This window comes from Melospiza melodia, chromosome 4 (assembly GCF_035770615.1).
Source record: "Melospiza melodia melodia isolate bMelMel2 chromosome 4, bMelMel2.pri, whole genome shotgun sequence".
Lineage (NCBI taxonomy): Eukaryota > Metazoa > Chordata > Aves > Passeriformes > Passerellidae > Melospiza > Melospiza melodia.
Genome location: NC_086197.1, coordinates 24,238,368 through 24,259,293, shown reverse-complemented (window position 1 = coordinate 24,259,293; position 20,926 = coordinate 24,238,368). Strand labels below are relative to the sequence as shown.

General features: G+C 39.8%; 1 protein-coding gene across 6 annotated transcripts in view; it reads left to right on the top strand.

Annotated features, from left to right (window-relative positions):
• LOC134417270 (fatty acyl-CoA reductase 1-like) overlaps positions 1-20,926 on the top strand; it is a 131,110-nt gene that overhangs the window by 54,530 nt on the left and 55,654 nt on the right. For all 6 annotated transcript variants that reach the window (XM_063154312.1, XM_063154313.1, XM_063154314.1 and 3 more), the window contains exon 2: positions 5,764-5,989. In XM_063154312.1, the coding sequence (XP_063010382.1) occupies positions 5,801-5,989 (189 nt within the window). In that variant the 5' untranslated portion in view covers positions 5,764-5,800. The remainder of the gene's footprint in view (positions 1-5,763; positions 5,990-20,926) is intronic.

Sequence of the window (20,926 nt, the reverse complement as noted above, 5' to 3'; positions counted from 1 at the left end):
CCTTGCATGTTGCTACTTGGGGATGCTGTTATGGATTTGAATTGCTACTGTTGGCAAACAAAAAATTACTTAAAATGTATTAGCTGGAGAAAAGTGATTTAACCTTCAGGCTTCTAACAACAACATTTATAATTGGTGTAAATTGCTTGAAGAAAAATCTCTTTTGCAAAGAGGATCATCATCAGGAGTTCAGTCTGGCTGTAAATGTGCCCATCTTTGAATTGCAGGGTTTTATTTCTTTATGCTACATTAACTTCTATAGTGCCTGCACAAAGGGTGGATTATGACCTTCCTTTTAATTCTGTAGCTAAATGAGAGGAGTTTTTTCTTTATTGTTGTTGTTAGGTTACATTAAATAACTGTGGAAATTCAACAAACCGGAAGGAACTGTTAATTTTTCTGTAGAAAGGCCATTTTATCATCCTCTTTGCTTCATTTTTTGTCACCAGTAAAATCTCCCTGACTTCATAGGCTACACAAATCTTTCTATGCCTGAAGACCTTTGGAAATGCATTATGTAACTTCCGTGCCTCCTTGCTGGTACTTTCTGCTTGTTTGTGTCAGCAACACTGTTGTCTCAAAGGGTGTGCAGTGTTGAACTACAGCCATTTTCTGCTCTGATTCGCTGTTGCTTCTTACTGAAAATGCAGGAAATATTTTAAATCCAAAGGCTCAAATCTAAGTTAATTCACATTAATCCTTGTTGAAACATTGGGCATTGCACTGGAACTTCTCTGGTTGTGAGTTTGGCCCAGAAAAGGAAATTAAAGGAGCAGAGTGACCTTCTCCTGCTGTTACTGAGGAGCCAGGAGTTAAGTCAGTATGATGCAAAACAAGTCACTATTTCAGCTATTTCTAGCGTGCATGGTGTGTATTTATTTTATGATGATTAAACAAGCAATAGATGCTTTCAGGCAAAAAACACGTATTGGAAATAATTACTTTTATGTATTATAATTACTTGCCTACTTTGGAGAGTCTCTGTAATACATCCTGGGACAAAATGTAGAAGAGAAAATAATTTTATGAAGATGTATTGTTCATAATCCCCAGTGTTCAGTCCATTTAAAACTCATAAAATAATTAATAGACTGAGGAAGTAAATTGATGAGACAGAAATAGTCTGTGACCACTTTACATTGCTCTTTCTGACCTCAGGTATACAAATTCTCTGAAGGAACAGGAATTTTTCTTTCTTTGTATCTTCCAGGTTGATCATTACTCTTCTAGAATCCTGATTAAAGAAAACTGTCTTATGTATGATTGGCTATTTTCACCCAAGATGAAAAATTTATTTTCAGAAAGTGGCCAAAAATTATTTCGTCTTAAAGGACTCTTGCTGACTATAGCTTTTTTCCAAAACCTATTGCTTGTCATTTAACCTTCATTTAGCCTGAAGGTTAAATCCAAAATCATTGCTTGTAATTTTGGTTGAAGCCGGTTCATTACATTGAATATCATGTCTGAAAGACTCGTCTGAAGAAGCTGATCCTCTTCTTTATGGAAATTACATCCCTGCATAAAATTGTGCAAGAAAAAGCTCATCAGAACTAGCCTAAGTACAAGGAGATGTCAGAGAGACCATTTTTGAACCTGGATGTACATTTGTAGGCATATGATCCTTTGCTCTTGCACAAAACTAATATTTTTTTAATTTTATGCAGTTGAGTTGAAAAGAAAAAAATATCTCAACAGATAAGCTTCTGAAATGGCTGCTGTCCTGTTTGCACAGGGCAGTGATCCAAACCATGCTGAAATATTACTTCTTCCAGTCCACCTCCATTGCTCATCCTCCCTTTTGCTGTCCCTCCGTGACCCCCTGCAGCCATGGGGCTGCCATGGGCAGTGGCAGTGGCAGAATTCAGTGAGGTTCAGGTCCACATTTCCCTTCCCACCCTTCTGGGTCTGGTAGCAGCTGACTCTGCATCACACCATTGCAATCTGGATGCAGATTTGGCATCACCAAAATACATGACAGATGAGAACGTAGAGCAGTTGTTTTATTAAATATCAGCTCAGTTGTGCCTGCTCTTGGTGGGGGAAGTTCTCCTGTGCTATTCAGCTGAGGATATGAGGGTTGTCTTTTGCAGGAGGGAACTATTAGGCTGGTAGGATTAGGATTCTCACCTTTCCTTTTGCTTGTCCTTTGGCACAAGATCGTGGCTTTGTTTGTAACAAAGCACTGTAGCTCGTCCTTTCTGTTTGATCCAGAGGAGACTGGGGACTGGGAGAGGCAGCAGTACCCTCAGAACAGCTTGTGTACTTCTGTCTGCAGAGGTGCTCAGTGGGATTCCTGGCTTGTGGGTTTTTCCTGCTCTGGAGATGAGTCAGCATCAGAGAGATTTGTGCTGCTGCAAAGATGCTGCGCTCAGTAATTCAGGTGGCATCAGAGATTACTTTCCTGCTCCAATTAGTGCCTAAAGCATCTGAGTTACCTTTATATACTCACTTGAACTAGACTTCAGGAAGCTCTTGCATGAGCTTTCCTCCACAGTTCAGTGCCTTTCTCACCTCCAGGTTTGGAAGAGCCAGGAACCTCAGCCTATGAAATAGTCTGTATCCTTCTTTACCTCACTAAGGGTCGTGTCTCTGCAACTTCTGACCATAGTTCAAGTAGTTCTACCAGTAAGTTCATGCCTTGTAGTTTAATTGACTGGAAAATCATCAGTACTTAGTATTGGCTATTTATTCCCTAACATGAAAGGCCAAGTATAACCTTCTGCACAAAACAATTTGAGTGTAAAAAGCCAAAAAGGCATGCATGTAGTTCTCCCTGGTTTGAAGTAGACCTCCAAAGGGTCAGGTTAGCAGGCATTACTTGGGTCATACCCTTTGACCTCAGAAATCTTCTGGTTCCTTAAAATCTCCATCTATTTTTCAGTACTTTTTTTGCAAAGGCCAAGCAACATTAATAAAAGCAGAAAACAATCAATCACACTCTTAAAAATATTTAAAAATGCAAAATAGTTGTACAAAATAAAAAATTCAAGATTAAGTTGAAAGGAAAATATCTTAGCAATCCTGAATATAAACTGGTATCTGCCTTTGAACCTGGAATGTAATAAAAGCCTCTTTAAATTTGCTTGACCAGTGGAGATTCGGGGATCTGTCTGAACATACCAAATTGCAGCATTCTAGCTTCGGTGTCATGATCTTAAAACATGAATTTGTTTGTGTGCATTAGAAAAATCCACATATTTTCTTTCCTGATAATTAATATGCATCAGATGGGTACAAGATTTTCATAATTTCTTCTGAAGCTCACTTAGGAAATAGAAAAATAAATGTACTGCAAAGAAACATGAATCTGCTCCCATAACAGGCAAACACCATCTCATTCTTCATGGCTTTTTATTATGGATGAGGCTGAGTAACTGGATCCAACTCTGAAATTTGCCCTGCTAACTCTAGGCTGCCTAACTTGGACTGCTTTATTATGGAAAATAGAAAGGATGGGATTTTTCTTCCATTGTCTTTTAACCCTAGGAGGATAAGCCAGTAATCAAAGTTTGTTGATTTGAAAGTTTGTTTTTTCAGTGGCTATGTTTGGTACTTCCATTTTCATCATACAAGAATGGCTTGGGAGATTAAATTTTTGGGTTTTTTTGGACTCAGACACTCAAAATGGTCTCAGACTAGATGGAGAAGAACTGTCAGTTTTGTGCATGTAGTCCTTGTCAGAAATGCTTAGTGAAACATGGCTGCATGGTTAATTACAGGGACATTTCAAAGTAGTGTGATTTATTTACTTTACTATTCTAGCAGGCATTGAACATCTGGCCACAACAAATGAAGCCTTTTTTAGATAACTGAAACAGGGAATCCAAATGAAACAACATAATAAATTGATATCTGCACGTGGAAGCCTTTCACAGTTATTTTGTGCAGTAGTCTACAACTCTTAAGGCAAAGCAGTAGTACTTAGTGATGCAGGTTGGAAATGCTCTCTACTTCTGAAGTGTGGGAAGGAGAGTAATTCCTCTGGTAATCTCCAAGTTTGTGGTGTTAAGTACTCTGTAATTGTACCATTGTTTGTGCAGATATGATCCTCTGGATACAAATTCAAAGCAAGTATCCATCCAGTGGCTGCAAGTGGTCCTTATATTTAATCTTTTTGTTTCCTGTTGTTCACTGGGATTGGTATGGCCTCTAGTGACTAAGGACTTCTTCTTCCTTCATTTTTCTACATTGGAGGACATGTGTCATGCCAGGTTTCTGAGATCTTTTGCCTTCATCTGGCTAAACTACAACCTTCTTCTGGCCGTACACACTTTTCACATGCTCCCTGGCTCTGCAAGTTCCTGTCTTCCAGTATGAGTCAGTTTTTCTGAATTGGAATGAGACATGACATTTTGTTATAAATAAGTTAATTATCCAGTAGTTTAAAGCTGTTGATTTAACTTCCCAAGTGACCAGCTCTTCAATAAGAACAGGTTTTTAATAGGCGTAGATGAGCCTTCTGTAGTCATCTAAGTTACAATCTTGACCACATCTGAAAGTAGGCTAATAACCAAATTCACTGAGCCAGAATACCCGCAGCTATTAGTTTGTAAAATAGTGTCCCTGAGAGGTTATTCTGCTTGACCCACTTTCTAAACTGGATTCTACACCTGATGTTTTGTCATGGATAAAGAAATTTGGGGATTTTCATTTGTTCGATGCTGAGTGCTGTGGTCCCAGACAGCACTGGGAAAGAAAAGTAGTATTTTGTTAGGCTTGACTCCCTAGTTTGTGTCTCTGAAGTTTCTGCTGGAGGAGTTTTTCTGGGATCCTTGAAGATCATTGTTCTGGTTCTTGATTACGTGATTGGCAGCATTCCACAATTCTTGTTTCTTTTTGTTTCAAATTTAGTAGGCTTTTTCAAAACATTTACTGGTATTTTTCATGAGCCCTTTCCTTGCAGTGTGTGTTTTGTGCTTGCTGTGGTCTGCCCCACTTCAAAGATGGTTGTTTTGCTTCTGTTAGGCTAATAGGGGAAGAAGGGCTTTTCTAAGAGGATTCAGTCCAGCTTTGTTTGCATTTAATCAACTTAAAGAGTTTGAATCTGGGTGACTGGGAACATTCAGGCCTGAAACTATTGCATCTAATTAAAATATTTAACTGGGACACATCATGTGGGAACCTAGTCCATGTCAGTGAATCTCCAAAGGGAAGCCTATCATGTCTACATTCCTTAGAGTGAACTGGGATGAATTCTGGCCATAACAGCTTGTGAAGGGTTGTAACCTGCGCATGGTATTGCAGTTGTGCAGAGCAGTGTCACTACACTGTCTTTTGTGAAGAAGGGCTTTCTTCATGGTGTTATTCCAAGCCAAGGCAGCAGGAAAAGTCTGAGCATGTTGATGAGTGATGGCTGACAAGGAACACCGTAGGCACAGTGGGATTGAAGTGGAAAACACAGCAGGGTTTGTGAGGAAATTCCTTTCTCCTTTGTCTTGTAGGAATAGCGGCATATCTTCATGGCTGCCACTTCTCAGTAGCAGATAAACAGTCTTCAGCACTGCAGTGAGCATCTCCTGCTGGGAGCCTTGGACAGCACGAGCTGTGTTTGACCTCTGTGTGCAGCTGTGGTGTCACATAGTGGATAAGGCTGAGCTTGATTTTTTTAAGCTTCTCTGATTTTTGTAGCTTATTTTCATAATAAAGCCTTTTTTTAAAAAATCATTTTTAAAATTGCCATTGACTGAACCAATTTGAGTTTACCTAGTTGACTAAAAAGGTTATCCCAAAAGCCTTTAAAGCTTTATTTCTGCATTTTCTCAGGTACCTGCTGCAGGAAGGGAGAGAACAAGAAAGCACCATGTCTTCAGTCTCAGCTTATTACAATGGGAAGACTGTACTTATCACAGGAGCTACAGGTTTCATGGGCAAAGTACTGGTGGAAAAACTTTTGCGCTCCAGCCCTGAAGTGAAAGCAGTTTATATTCTTGTCAGGCCGAAGGCTGGACAGTCAATGCATGAGAGAGTGGCCAACATGTTGAAATGTAAGGTAAGTTCATATGGTTTATTCTGGAATCTAATCTGAAATCTATTTAGCTGTGTGAAGTAAAGGGCTTCTGTTTTACTTAGTTCATGAGGAGCAAAATGCTGACATCTGCTGTAACAGCTGTGTATTTTCCCTGTATCTAAAACAAACCACAAAAAGAATTGTACATGAACAAACCTGTATATGTCTGATTTTGATGGGTGCCACAGCATTTTACACTGTAATGATGTAATCTTTTTACTTCCTGTTTTGCATGACCTCCACCTGTGTGTCTTGATCCTGTTTAGTTTGCCATCCCAGTGAAAAAATCTATAGTGACAAGAAGAGTGTCAAAGCCCTTTGCTGTATTAAATGTAAACATTTGTAAGGAGACACTGACTTGGCCTGAGGCTCTCAAGATCCTCTGGATCTTAAGCCAGTGGTGAGGTTGTGAACTTGCTCAGACTCCTCCAGCTATGATAAATGTCAGAGTTCAAGCTCATGCCTAATGCTAGTGAGAATTTGTACATAGCTGATGTGAAATGAGAGGAAGGGACAGATCTGGCCCTAGCAGGCAAGGAATTACTAGGAATTAACCTGAGAATTGTCAACATATCTTCATGGAGTATTGGTCTAAAAGTTTGAGCAAGACGTGACTTGAAGAATCCTTCTCCTTCTGCAGAAGTTAGAGGTAAAATAGGTGACTTTGAGACAAGTAGGTCTGGCAGAAAACATATTTTTTTCCTTCTAATGTTTTGAGGCATTAAGCTAGGAAAATCTTACATATGTCGAAGAACAGAGTTAGTTTGGTTTTGTTGTATTTTTAACAGAGGGTGGATTGTTTTCATATTCAGGAAAATTTGTGAGTAGTATAAAAGGAAACAGTCACATTAGTTGCTTTTTGCTAGTCTATCATAGGATGATTTAGGTTGGAAAAGATCCTCAAGGTCTTTAAGTCCAACCCTTAACCTCACATTGCCAAGTCCACCCCCAGCTTTCATCACAGTGGATAATGTGAAACAATCCCAAGTGTGGTGTGGTTTTCCCTTTTGTGTTTTAAAACACTTGAGGAAATGATAAACCTAGGTATTTATCAAGACTTCTGTAAGTTCTGTTTGCATTTTATGTATAAATGCTGCTGGCTTATCTTTTCAGTTGAGCAGCACAACTTGGAGGTATTATTAGCTCTGGGTGGGGTTCCCTAGTAGCTGTTTTATTGTTGTAGCTGTATTAGATGTACCCATTTTTCTTCCTAGGATGTTTCAACAGTTTTAAGACTTGCCAAGAGCAAACAGGACATGATAACCTCTGCTTGAACCTTTGGCAGCCTGCTCCAATGTGTTTCAAATGAAGAAAAGGAGAAGGCAGAGCTCTAAGTTAGGCTGCTGCAGCCTTGGGAAGAAAAAAAACTTACACAAGTCATCCAGGTCCTCTTAAGGAAGAAATTGTCTTTCTGATGCTGATCATTTTAAAATTACTCAAAAATCCTTGCATAAGGCAGAAACCCTATTCCTCAAAGGTGTTTGTCATGTACAAATGTTGACACCCTTGGAGATTTTTTTTTCTAAAAATGAAACTGTTAATTCCACTAGATGTTAATTTAATGACAGATGAGGAGGGCAGGAAACATTATTCTTAACATGTTTGCAGACTTCTAGTTGATCACAATCTAGAGACTGCCCTTTCATTTACTCTTCCGGTTTGCATGCTCCAGTTTGGGAAATCCCTGAGGTATAAAACAAATAAAAATGCAGCAAAACTTTGTTCCAAATCTTCAGACAACATTCGCATTTGAAATTTCTGATCACGATCTCTGATAAGATATATTGGAGTAAGCACAGGAAGCTTCAGAATAAAATCCTTTCTCTTATTTATGTGTGTTATTTACATGTACCTTTATAATTTCTAAACTCTAGTGAATAATTACTCTTTTTCCCCACAAACTACGGATTTAATGCAGAATAGTATTTGTATCTGGGTTTAGGAGAACATACTTTATTTCTTCTTTCATATCCTACCCTGTGTACTGTCCCATGACACATTCACTTTGCAAGTAACTCCTCCTTTTACATTTAGCTTTGACCTAGTGTTGGCCTCTGGATTTTCTTGTTTGCATCTCCAGAAAGTAAGTATTCCAGGAACCAAACGAACAGAGAAATACAGGTTGCCAACTTCTTAATATTCTAGGCAAAGAGATAAAATGGGTATTTGGACTGAAGTAAGATCAGAGTGAAGCAGATTGGTTAAAATTAGTTGCATAATGTTTAGATTCTTCAGGAAAGGTCCTCTGGGGACTCCTGATTTTTGGTAGTATTTAGAAATATTTTGAAAGAACTTGCCTAGAATTTTGATCCCTCTTCAAGTATCTCTTTGAAATTTGTGTGGCTTTTATCATTATATCTACAGGGGTTTGAATACTGAAGTGTCACATTTGTGTCCTGTCTTCTTCACAGTGTGTACGTGTGAATCTGCTGGATGATGACTCCTGTTAAATAGAAGAGAAGCTGTGGATTACAAAAGGGTGATACAATATGATCAGGCAAAATAACTTAGTTTGTGCTTTTCAACATTTGGTTACTCGGAATTTTTCAACTTCTGAATCCAACATGGAAAGTAAAATACAGAAAATAGTTTTTGCATCAGTCAGAATTTTTCGACTGTATTCTGTAGCTGAGTAGGCATTGAAATTTAATATAAGGCTGCTTTCCTTAGTAATTTAGTTTTGCATGCAGGTGCATTAGTGCATTAATATTCAGTATGTAATGAACAGATACTCAATTATCTCAGCATCAAATCCAAAACAAGCATGGTGACCTTGTCTGTTTATGAAAGGAGATGTTCTATTTCCCAGTGGCAAGTCCCTAAGGCAATCAAGCTATTACCCTGTCCTTAATGAAATGCTACGTCTGCCTTCACAGAGCTCAGCTGTTCCACAAAAAGCCCCAGATTTTAGTATGGGCTGCTGCCTGGATGTGGCCAGAGATGTGAATCATGAGGCAAAACTTGGCAGGGCTATATAATTGTTAGTTGATGGGAGAGATGTCTTTATAGGAGGTAGGGAATTGCTTCAAGGAGCATTTTTTGCTGTTTGATCTCTCTGTGCACAGAAACAGGCAGGAATGCTTGAAGGGGTTGTCTTGGATTCCCTGGAAAGCAGTTACTGCGCTAATGCTGAGTCACTGATTGTAGCTTTCCTGTTGACCCTGGGAGAGCAGAACATTTTCCATGCCCTGCATGCAGTGAACTAAGTCTGCTTGCTGCTGCCAGGCTCTTTCTCAGATATGTTCAGTATTCCTAATTAGAAAGATCAGACAAAGTGGGGAGTGGAAAAGGCTCTTATTAATGTCTCTGATAATTCAGAGAGAAAACAGGGAGGCTGTGAATGAGGCTGCTGAAAATGGGGTATTGGGTGTGACAGTAAAATGCTGCTGATTTTTCCTGTTGTCCAACCACAGTTAACCCTTCTAGTTAAAGTGCATGCTACAGACAGACCTTCTCTTCCCTACAAAGCTTTTCCTGGAGCTGCACATTGGGATGGGCAATGTTGTCACACACCTTTGTCTCTTCAGTATTTCCTCATGAAGTGTACTGTGTTTATCAGTAAATATCCAGCAAGACCCTGTAAATTTCAGCAAATCATTTGAGATTTATCTTTCACTCCTATGACTTTGCCCCCTCACTCATCACCATAAGCAGTAAAGGCTCTCCATGCCAAACCAGTGCAGTGTCACTCCATCTGGAACAGCATCCCTGAAATCTGCTGTAACTGCTATAGAGCGGCTTGTACTTGGATCAGGGTTTATGAAGTTTTTAGGTTGATGGAACACGGTGGTGTTAGGTCATAGGCTGGACTCAGTGATCTCAGAGATCTTTTCCAACCTAACCGATTCTCTGATTCTGTACATGCCCTATCCCTTGAAGTGTTCAAGGCCAGAACTGAAATAATATTTTTTTTATCTTTGAGTGTTTGAAGAACAAATGAGTTATAGAATCATAGAGCCATCAAATCAGTTATCTTGGCAAAAAAACTCGTATGGTCAGTCCAGCTGTTAACCCAGAACTGCCAAGTCCACCACTAAACCATGTTCTTAAGCATCACATCTTCATATCTTTTAAATACCTCCAGGAATGGTGGCTCAGCCACTCCCAGCCTGTTTCAGTGCTTGATAACCCTTTGGTGAAAAAATTTTTCCTGATATCCAATTTAACCCTTCTCTGATACAACTCGCGACCATTGCCTTTCATGCTATCACTTGTAACCTGGGAGAAGAGACTGGCCACTACTTTGTTAAAACCTCCTTTCAGGTAGTTGTAGAGAGACATGAGAGAAGCCTTGGGCCTTCTTTTTTCCAGGCTAAACAACCCCAGCTCTCTAAGCCACTCCTCCTAAGACTTGTGCTCTAGACCCTTCCCAAAGGCATCCCTGACTGCAAGAAGCTGTTCCCCTTATATTACATAGCTTCTCCTTGTACTCCTGCATGTTTCTCTCCCTGAAACATCAGTCTCTGATGACTTAGAGATGCAGTTCTGTGGTGTTACCAGCATGGTTCTGCTGATCTGACCCCTTAAAAGCAGAACTTGCAGTACTGGAAGCTCTAGGAAAGATTATGACCTAATGGTGTTGTACATTGTGTTTTATTTAAAGAAACAATACTTCTGAAACCTAGGGAAGCCTTGGGGATGCCATTTGTCCCCAGGTCACAAGCAGATGGTACAGAATTCAAACCTGTTTTATTGCCAGATGGTACAGAATTCAAACCTGTTTTATTGCTGTCAAGGAGAGGTCGCAGTGTAATGCTCCAGCTTTGCAAACTGTCTTCAGTCCTTCTGTTGCTGCAGGTATTCACAGTAGTAAAGTCAATTCTTTTAAAATAGACTGCAGTTTTCAGTTTCCTCCAGTTGTACAAAGGTACGCAGTAAATCGCCAAGAAATTAAGAATGTTTAAATGACATACAATTCTAAATGAAAAACAAGAGCACAGTATGATATGAAACTTTAGAAATTAGGTGGATTACTCTGAAATTAGTAATTAATTGAAAGCAAAAATGCTTCTCAGTTCATTTCAAGTGTGTTCATCATTCTGTGAAGAAAAATGTTTTGGTGTCAAAACCTGACACATCAGTTTCCTCATCTTCCCCTGGAAATAGAAACCCAGCATGAATCAGGATAATCCAACATCAACCAGGGGCCACCTGCCTGGCAGCAGCTGCCAGCTCAGCAGTCTTGATCCTCGCAATGTCTGTGTGCCTTGTATGAAGGGTAAAACAAGATCATTTTGTACACCTCAGCTTTCTCTGTGTCTACTTGCTCAGCTGCACCAGCAAAGGGGTTAATGATTTCTGTCTTCATGTCATTCTATACGCATACCCACCACCTGCAGAGCAATCTGTAAAAGCTGCTCCTCACTTTTTTCTTTACTTCTTGGTTTCATGCAACTTTTTTGTGGCTGGCATCATGATAAATCAATCAGATTTCAGAAGGGTTTTTTTGTTTGTCTGGGTTTTTTCCCCTTAAAATCACTTTGTGATTTCAAGTAGATGGTGATCTAAATAGCAACACCTCCAGAAGAGAATACAGAGCCTCAAATAGAAGCATTCCAGAAAAATCCCTATAGCCAACTGTATGCTAACGCATGTGCTGCTCATGCAATAAAGTTTAAAAAAAGCTGAGAACAAAGGAGAATTTTCTCAGTTTCACATAAGATATCTGACAAGAGACATGCACATGTTTAAATATCATGTTTAAATATCATGCACATGTTTAAATTCAGTTATTGTGCTAAATCTGTAAAGATACTGTGGTTAACAGTATGCTGCTGTCTGACAACTCTTATGGTCAGAGACCTCATTTTGTCCAAGGAATGTTACGGACAAACTTTTATGCAGCCAGCACAAAAGCATTGTGCTCTGCAGCCCAATTAACACATACACATTTATATAGACACAAATGCACACATATGCATAGGGGGACTGTCTTTCAAGCTAGCCATTTTTGTTTTATTTAGTGGTGGGTATCCCAAGGGATTTGTGTGTTAGTGAAGATTCTGCAGTGAAGATTCCATCAGCTGATAAATGACAAAATAGAAGTTCAGCTCTTGAAGCAAATGAGCATGCAGTATCTTGAGAATGATGCAATTAAAAAGAAAATCAACAATAAGATTTTCTCCTGCCAGTAACAGCGTAGAGGTTATGGTTAAGCTGCATTTGCTGCCATCTGTAAAATGAAATGCATTTTAGGTGCTCCATAAGCGGTGATATTTTGAGACACTGACAGCCTGTAACTTCATAGTATTTCTTCTTCAATGTACAAGGGTATCATACAGAAGAAAGAGGGACTCTTATAAGGAAGTTATCAAACTAAGATTGCAGTTGAGTCACAGCTTTAAAGAATCTTAGTAACATTGCTTAAATTTGCCTTTCTGCCAAGTACTTTCTGGTTTGCAGCCAAGGCCCAGTTCCTGGAATCAGTCGAATTTCTCTTGGTAACTTCATTTAGCCTTGGTTGAATATCTCCTGAAAGGCAGATTTCAAAGTGCTGTGATGGGCCCACATGAGTAGTTACAAGCTGTCCTTTTAATTTTGTGGCATTATGGTGATTTTCTTTTTGTTCTGGATAATTACATGTATGAGTTTGATTTCCCTGCCAGTATTTCAACTTCAGATGATAGCAATTTAAACACAGGGAAAAGTGTTTGGTACTGAGATGAGAATTCAGTTCATCACACTTCTAAATCTGGGAAACCAGTACCGTCTGATTCTAGCCTTGAAACATAAGCAAGCTAGACAATTTCTGGATTTGCAAGCTACTAACCCCAAGAAGTAATTGTTTTATTGGTAGTGCTGACCATCCACCTTTATTGATACTGCTCTCATCCACCTCTTCTCCCATGTGACTGTATCTAAACTCAGCCTTGTGTGTCAAGTGTGAGATGGAAATAGCATCCTAATGTTAGATTTTTTTTCATATGACTAAAGGGAAGCTTTAGATTCTCTAATGCACAAAATTTACTTTTATGCCAGTTGGAGATCTCTCCATCTGGAAAGTTTAATCTTTCCAGGTCTCCTTGCCAGGAGAAAACTTCTAGCATCACCACCATTCCTGTCTACATATCCTAAAGGAAAAAGTCAAGGAAGTGGGGGAGTGTGCTGACAGGCATGGAGGAGTTCAGCTTGGCATTTTCAAAGAGGAAGGGAAAAGAGCAAAGAGCACTGAAGAGAAAAGCTCTTCTATGCAGGCTTGAGAGTTTTACATCAGTAGCAGAAATAAGAGCCATTTCCCAGCAGCTTTTGCTGGCAGCAAGGCCATGGAGCAACATCATTAGAGAGGTCATATTGGGCATCCTTTGTAAGCTGCCAGTTTCTCCTGGATCCTGGTTTTGCTCAGGCATGCAGGAGAGCTGAGCTTTTTAGGCAGCTACACAGCATGCCTTGTGTTCACAGTTTTGCCAAGTGACCCATTCACCAGCAAGGCCTTCAGCAAACATGTTTTTAAACAATGTTTGTCATTTTGCTGGAGCCTGGGACTTGGCTCTTGATGTGTGCGAGTTGGCACAATTCCTTTTTGGACTGTTGCACTTCAGAACCGCTGTGGACACCAGCGGATCTGCTCATGTACCACAGCTCATCTGTGGGTGTGGGTTCTCTGCTTGGAACAGAGGCTGAATGAGGACGTCTGACCTCAGACACCCTCTGAGGGCCTGAAAATCATAGCTTAGAACACAGGCTCATCTCTTTCTGCAGTCGGTTGGCAATGGAGCCATTAGTCAGCACCCAAAGAGCAGAATTGGCTATTTGGTCATTCAATACAATGTAAAGTTAACTCAAATGAACTTAAATTTTATCCTTTGTGTCTGATTTTATTCCATTCTATGCTCAGCTGTTTCTTTCATTTTTTGCTTAAAGAAAGCTATTCTGTTTTCCTAAATTGAACTCTGGCCTTCTTTACCAGTATTTTTTTTCTTCTGTAGCAGCAGACCATAACTGAATAATGAAACCTAAGGACCAGTTTTGTCAGAAGACCCTGTGTAGTGGATTGAGTGAGACACCCTGAAAAGAAAGAAATAAATTTTGTTGTCAACAAAACACAGCAGTTTAAAAAGAAATCCTAAACATAGTGGGGCAGAATCTTTAAACTTCTGTTTTAACTTCCCTTTCAAAACCTGATCCCTGGCTAGTACACAGATAAACAAAAGTTGTTGAAATACTGGGGAGAAGTGGGGGAGTACTCTGATCCTTTGGGCCTCTGAGAGAGCTCTTGCTTGTGACACAGGGGTGCATCTTGATACTCAAAATCGAGAGCTTTTGATCTTCTGGGTGTCCCACAATTGATCCTAAAATCTATCTTCAGGAGGATCACACAGCTTAAAAGTTGTCTGGAGGTCACCCTTGACTGCAGTTTATTCTGACAAATCCAACCTGCTGTTCTGTTTTTATTACATTTACCAGAGCCATAAGAACTGCCAAATATATTAGAGAGATTGTTTTAAAAAACTGTGAGGTTCTGACTCGTGTCATAATATTGCATACATAAATCAAAATGTCTGAATTGTGCCAAGGAACCTAAGCCTGAAAATTGGGCTTTGGTAATTTTCTGGGGGCGTGTATTAGGCCTTTTGTTTTCTTTTAAGGGAGCTGGGAGTGAGAGTATTATTAGTGTTGTAAATTAATTTTGCTTCTTGAAACAAAACAGCTCTTCCATTAGTAGTTAAATGATGTGAATGATGGTGTGACTGTGAACAGCACAAACTGACCGCAGCCAGACTCCCAAAATGAGCTGGTCTGACTCTGCAGAGGGAAACCCTATTAATTCTGGGAACAGGTACGATTCACTGCTGCACTCAGGACTGTGGAGGTGGTTGTCCAGAGCCTGCTGTTCTGGCCTCAGCTATATTTGATTTTGAGTTGGTGAAGGGAAAGGGTTGCTAATCAAGCTAAATGTTTTTAAAATCAAGGCATGCTTTATTCACTCTGTTGAAAATTATCACTAGACTGGTTTTTGATCCTATATATGCTCCGTTACTATAAGCTTCCACTTAGTTTCTTAGAAGAAGGTCGGTGTGTCTTCAGTGGTGCATCATTCTTGTGCTTATCCTAAATTCATGGAGATTGTGTTGAAGTGGGTGCCACTGAAGAGTTAACAGAAACTTGCCTTATGTCATTACAATCTGAATTGGATGAGTTTTGCCAAGTGTTGTGGCTTATTATTTATATGATTTAGATGAGAAAGAAAAATTAGAGTGATCTCCTCATACATGAAGCTTTGGGATAATCAGTGTCTGATTGCATCAAGATTTAAAAGCAGGGACTGAGCGTGAGATGTCTGGATGGGACTTCTGGGCACTGCTGCAGTAGAAATAGCAAATATGAATGACAAAAACAAGCACTGACTTGTGGCTTGTTTAAAAACCAAACAAACCTTTGATACTAACTAACTGTGTGTGTACTTTTGATCTCCATTATTTTGTGTCTTCTTGTCATCTTTCTTGTCTATTCTGCAAGTTGTCTCCTTGTGTTGCCATCTCCTCCTAAAAGTGGGATTTCATAGCTTAGTTTAGGAACAAGGGTTTCTTGTTTTGATTTTGTATCTTCCAAACACTAAAATGTGTTTTCAAGCCTTCAATCTACTGCTGAGCTCAGCAAAACAGGAGCCTGGATCTGGCTCTAAGCTGGGCATTACTGGGATTATAGTCATATATAATACTATGAGTACTTCATCTGTATAATAAAATGTTTACAATGAACAGTCAGTACCTTCCTAGTTGGGACGGGGAAAGAATGTCTCCCATATGTTTTTTTGGCAAAGAAAATATGGGTAAGGACAAGCAAAGTGGATGGTTTTCTTGAATTACCTTGACTGCTTTGGTAGAGCTCTAACCCCAGGGTCCTAAAAAGAGGGTAAAGAAATCCCCAAACCCCAAAATACTCTTCCAAAGTAATAATTTACTTTTTCCACTACTTCAGTTTTTATTTTTATAATTGCAGAACTACAACTAAATTTTTGTTAAATTACAGTAAAAATTTCTAGTCAGTGGCCAGTTTTTTCTGTGACATTGAAAATTTCCCCTTTGGATGAAGCAAGAATAAGTTATTTGGATTTTCATTTTTTTAGTGAATGCATCTTGAAAAATTAGGGTGTCCAGACAGCTCTGTACTTGTCTGAAGTTTATGTTAATATTTTATTGATTAAAGATGTATCAAAATCTGCTAAGACACACACACACTGTAAGTATGGGTAATTACACCTCCACTCAAAAGTTTCATGATACTTTCTGTAACAGCTCTCAGTCTGACCTCTATAAACCTTTTTTAGTAGTACCTCACTCATTATTCAAGATGTTTAGGTATAAAGCAGGCTGTGAGAATGCAACAATAGGGACGCAGGAGGGTAAGAAAAGGGCTTATCATTCTTCAAGTGATAAGCTCACATTTCAGAAGACAGGTGAATACAACTATGCAGCTTCTAGCATTGTATGTGTGCCCACACCCAAGGAATTTAGCACCTGAAGTATACACCCACAGGTAATTTCAGCACTGGGAAGGGCGTTTCCATACAAAGTGTGACAAAATTCTCAATGGTGGAGGAGGGAAAAACAATTTAATGGCTAGATTTCTTCTTGGGAGGTTGCTTGCAGAAAGGCAATAACCTGTTCAGAAAGCTGATGTGCTCCTTACTGTGCTATATCCATGCCTAGAGGCATGGTGGCTCCCTGATGCTTGACTCCCAGTTGGATATGGGCAGTTCCCAATCTGCTGCCCTTGCTTTCATCTCCAGGATGCTGACTTGACGAGAACTCTGTGTGTGGGTATGTTTTGCAGCCAGTTTCTTTGCCAGGGGGCTAAAGAGAGCATGAAGATTCCATTTATTTCAGAAGCCTTCAGTATTTCTACATTCTAGAGAACACTAATGGCTGAAAAAAAAGGGCAAATGCTTCACCTTTTGTCAGAAGGGGCAAGGGGTCAATTCAGGCAGCTGCAGATCAGGCAGTTTCACTCCTGTCCCTGAAAAAGGAAATTATGGTGTGCATTTTCTTCACAACTTTCTGGGTACGTGAAGGAAAAAGGAGGTAACTTGAAGGTCAGCATGGATTTGGAAAAGAGGTGACCTAATTGCAGCCTTCCAGTATCTGAAGGGAGCCTGCAAGAAAGATAGGGCCTGTTGATAAGGGCCTGGAGTGTCAGGACAAGGGGGAATGGTTTCAAACTGAAACAGAATAGATTTAGATTGGATATTGGAAAGAAATTCTTCCCTTTTAGTGTAGTGAGGCCCCGGCACAGGAAGTTCAGAGAAGCTATGGTTGCCCCTGGATCCCTGATCTTAAAAGTCACTTCCAACCTAAACCCTTCCATGATTTTATGACTTTACGCTTGGTACACTTAGCTTACACCAGTCGGGTCCTGGGATGAAATGACTGAATCTGTGGATGAAGGGAAAGCCATGGGCATCATTTACCTGGGCAATGGCAAAGCTTTCAGCATTGTCTCCATCAGATTGCCAGCATGCAGATAAGGATGTTACAGTCAAGGTGGGGAAAAGAAACCTGGCTGGACATTCAGACTGCAAGGGTTTAATGGTTCATGCTTTGCCTGGAGGACCCTTATAAGCAGAATTCCCTAAGAATTTGCTGGGAATTTAATTTACCCTGTTCAGTACCTTAAAAGAGGGAAAAAATCTCCAGGTTGTAGTGCATTCTTTATGCCACAGGCTCTGCTGGTAACTGGCAGTGCTGTCAGAAGTCATATCTAACTTAGGAAGCTAGAGAAGGGAAACAGGATCTGGGTCTCTGAACTCCTGAGAGCTGATAGCTTTCCTACTCTTTTTATACATCCCTTAGCTTTTACTGTTCTGCCTCTGCTGGGCTGTGTTCATTACAAGGAAGTTGTGCTGGATAGAATCAGTTGCAGAAGAAATGCACTGGTATGTACTTTGTCAAAATAAAATGTAATGTTAATTTTCCTGGGAGGATCCAGATTTTAGAGAATGTGATAGATTGCTTATTTGGAATAAGAACAGGCGATGACTGAACAACTATTGTAAGACCAAACATTTTTGTGCTAAAGCCCAAAGATGTGGCTAAACTGAAGCCTTGCTTATGTCTGTCATAAAAATTAACCTCTTGCTGAGGTGGACATGGAAAATCAAACACCAGCAATCAAGGCATCACTCCTTGCTGCTGTTTATAGTGGTGGTATACATTTAACTTCATCCAATTGTGTGATACCCATCCGTCTGCACAAAATGGACTCTATGAAAAGCTCTGGAATAGGTGCTTTTGAGATCTATGACTGTGTTTTTCATGTACCATTCCAGCACTGATTTGTGGTCTGTGCTGCATCAAACAAGAGTTGATACAGTTTCCTCTGTGCTCATCTGTTTATTGCAAAGAAGATTACTTTGATTTTCTACTTAGTCATTATCCATAAATTTTTTCCATTTACCAGTGTCTGCTTTGGTCACACATCATTCCTTGGTCCCTCTCAGATGTGTCTTCTGATGTTGCAGTGTTGTGAGGGTCCCCAGGACGAGGAGAGAGATGAGAATTGAAATTATATACTAAAACTATACTAAAGAAAGAGAGAGAAGACATCAGAAGGCTAAAACAAGAATGAAAAATAAAAACCTGTGACTGACCAGTGTCCCAACACAGCTGGACTGGGATTGGTCATTAATTTAAAAAAATTCACATGCTAGGTAAACAGTTCTCCAAATCACATTCCGGGCAATCAGATAATTATTGTTTACTTTTTTTTTCTGAGGCTTCTCAGCTTCTCAGGAGAAAAATCCTGCTGAAGGGATTTTTCAAAAAATATCATAGTGGCACTCTGAGGACAGGTTTTACTGCTTTCCTTTGGTTTGGATGAAATCCCTAGATCACCAAACAGCAAATTCTGTGTTTCCTATCCATGTTAACTCCATGGACACATCAGGATTGCTACCTCTGGGCAGTTTACTCCAAATAAATGTTAGCCTCTGATTAGAGGTCAAAAGCAGTTTATGGTGGGTAGGAAAGGCATGGGGAGCAAAGCAGTTATTTGTATCTTTTCTTAGTAAGCTTGGAGCTGAAAAGAGTGGTGTTCCCAGCCTGCTGGGAGGCAAGAACCATTCTCCAGTTAACTTCATCTTTTCCCAGGGCTGGTGGGTACTTTCTGGGACTGACATTCCTCTGCCTCACCTGTGTCCTTCTCCCTTGCTTCTCCCTGGGGGCCTGTGCTCTCTCACAGAATTGAAAAGCAATAAAAAATGTCGGAGGAGGGCACATGGAACCAACTAAAAGAGAATATTTTTCCACAAGCCTGTTACCCAAGTTTCCTACTATTCATCCCAATGAATCGTGTCCTTCTTACACAAAATTTCTTATTGTCCAGTTACAGAGAGATAATATTCCCAAGCCTAAACATGTGTTTTTGTTTTGGTTTTTTTTTTTTAAGCATAGATTAGGGTTTGAGTTAGTGCCAAAATTTTGATGTTAATTTGACCCTCAAATGGCAGCTCTCAGGAGAGAATCACTTGGTTAAGGAAGGCATATTGCCTCCTAAAGGGCTTTAAAATAGCTAGGTTCTTCTTCCACTTGTGTGGCCTTGGGTAAGTCACTTCAAATCTATGTGTCTCTTTCTTCCTGTGAAAAATTATGTGACTCTTCTTTATAAAGAACTTACTGATGAAGAAGACTATGTAATAGGTATTAGTGGAATATTTGATTAAAAAACCTGTTTGAAATCCAAAATACATGTCTGGAGACCTTTTGTTACCCTTCTCTCTCTTATGCCTAATATCTAATCTGGAGGTTGAGGGACATTTAATCAGTGTCATTCTCTGGTAACTGATACAATTTTGAGACCATCCTTTTTCAGTTTGCTTTTCGTGTGCACCCATGGAAGCGCTGAGTTCCTTGGAGTGCAGGTGCTCTCTAGGAAAGCAGTCAGCTTTCTGTGCTTGTCTGCAGATTGTTCAGGTACTAATAGATGTTCAAATCCCTGGCATCAGCAGAATCAGTAGAACATGAAACCAGAGTGGTGTTAGAAACCTGTGCTAAAAATAAATAAACCCAAAGTAAGATAAGCTCAATGTCCAGGAAAGGCAACGTTCAGTGAAAGTAATTCAGCACTGAACGAGGAGAGTATTTTACTAAATAATAGCTAGATTTTAAAATTATTATGTATGATGTTTAGTCAATGAAATGAGGCTTTAAGCTGTACTCAACATTTGTATGGCTGAAAATACATATTTTTATATATATATATATATAAGGTAATGTTGTAAATTAAACACTTAAACCACTCCCTTCCTTCTGTAAATGACGATGAGACTTGACAGGATGGATGTAATTTGCTGAATTACATCTTTCTTCAAAACATTTTGTGTAGCTCTTGTCAGATGGTGGCTCAAATCAAATACATCTTTGCTTTGCTCCTGTGTGATAGTTCTTGTGCCCCTGGATAATTTCTCTGCCTACACTGCTTTTGTGCTCCCATCCTCTGACAGGAGCTGCATTTAATTAACTCATCAGTCCTTTTCCCTTCTTTTCAGTAGTTTTTATTGTGCCGGCAAGGATAGATGGATTCCAGCTCCAAAGGCACAGCAAAGCCCATGAACTGGGAAGGTGCCAGGACTTCTGAGTTGCAGCAGTGAAAAGACAAAGTGGGAAGGAATGACACTTCTGTTCTGAAAAGATCAGTGTTTTGTTAAAAGAGATGAGATTTTCTCTGAGGCCGGCAGCACACCTCCAGGGAGTCAGTTCAGCAGGTCACTTTAGGGACTGAAGGAATATGTTGTATAAGGTGAGGAAGTGCTATCTTTAACCTGAAACCAGCAATTCTCTTTCTCAGTCCTTCTCAGGAGAGAGTCTTTCATGTGGAAGGCAAGGCATGCATTTACTCGTACTCTCCTCCACTGCAATTTGGCAATTCAAGTGACAGAAGCGAAAGGGTGCACTTGGTCCTGGTCTTGGAATGCCTGGCACAGGC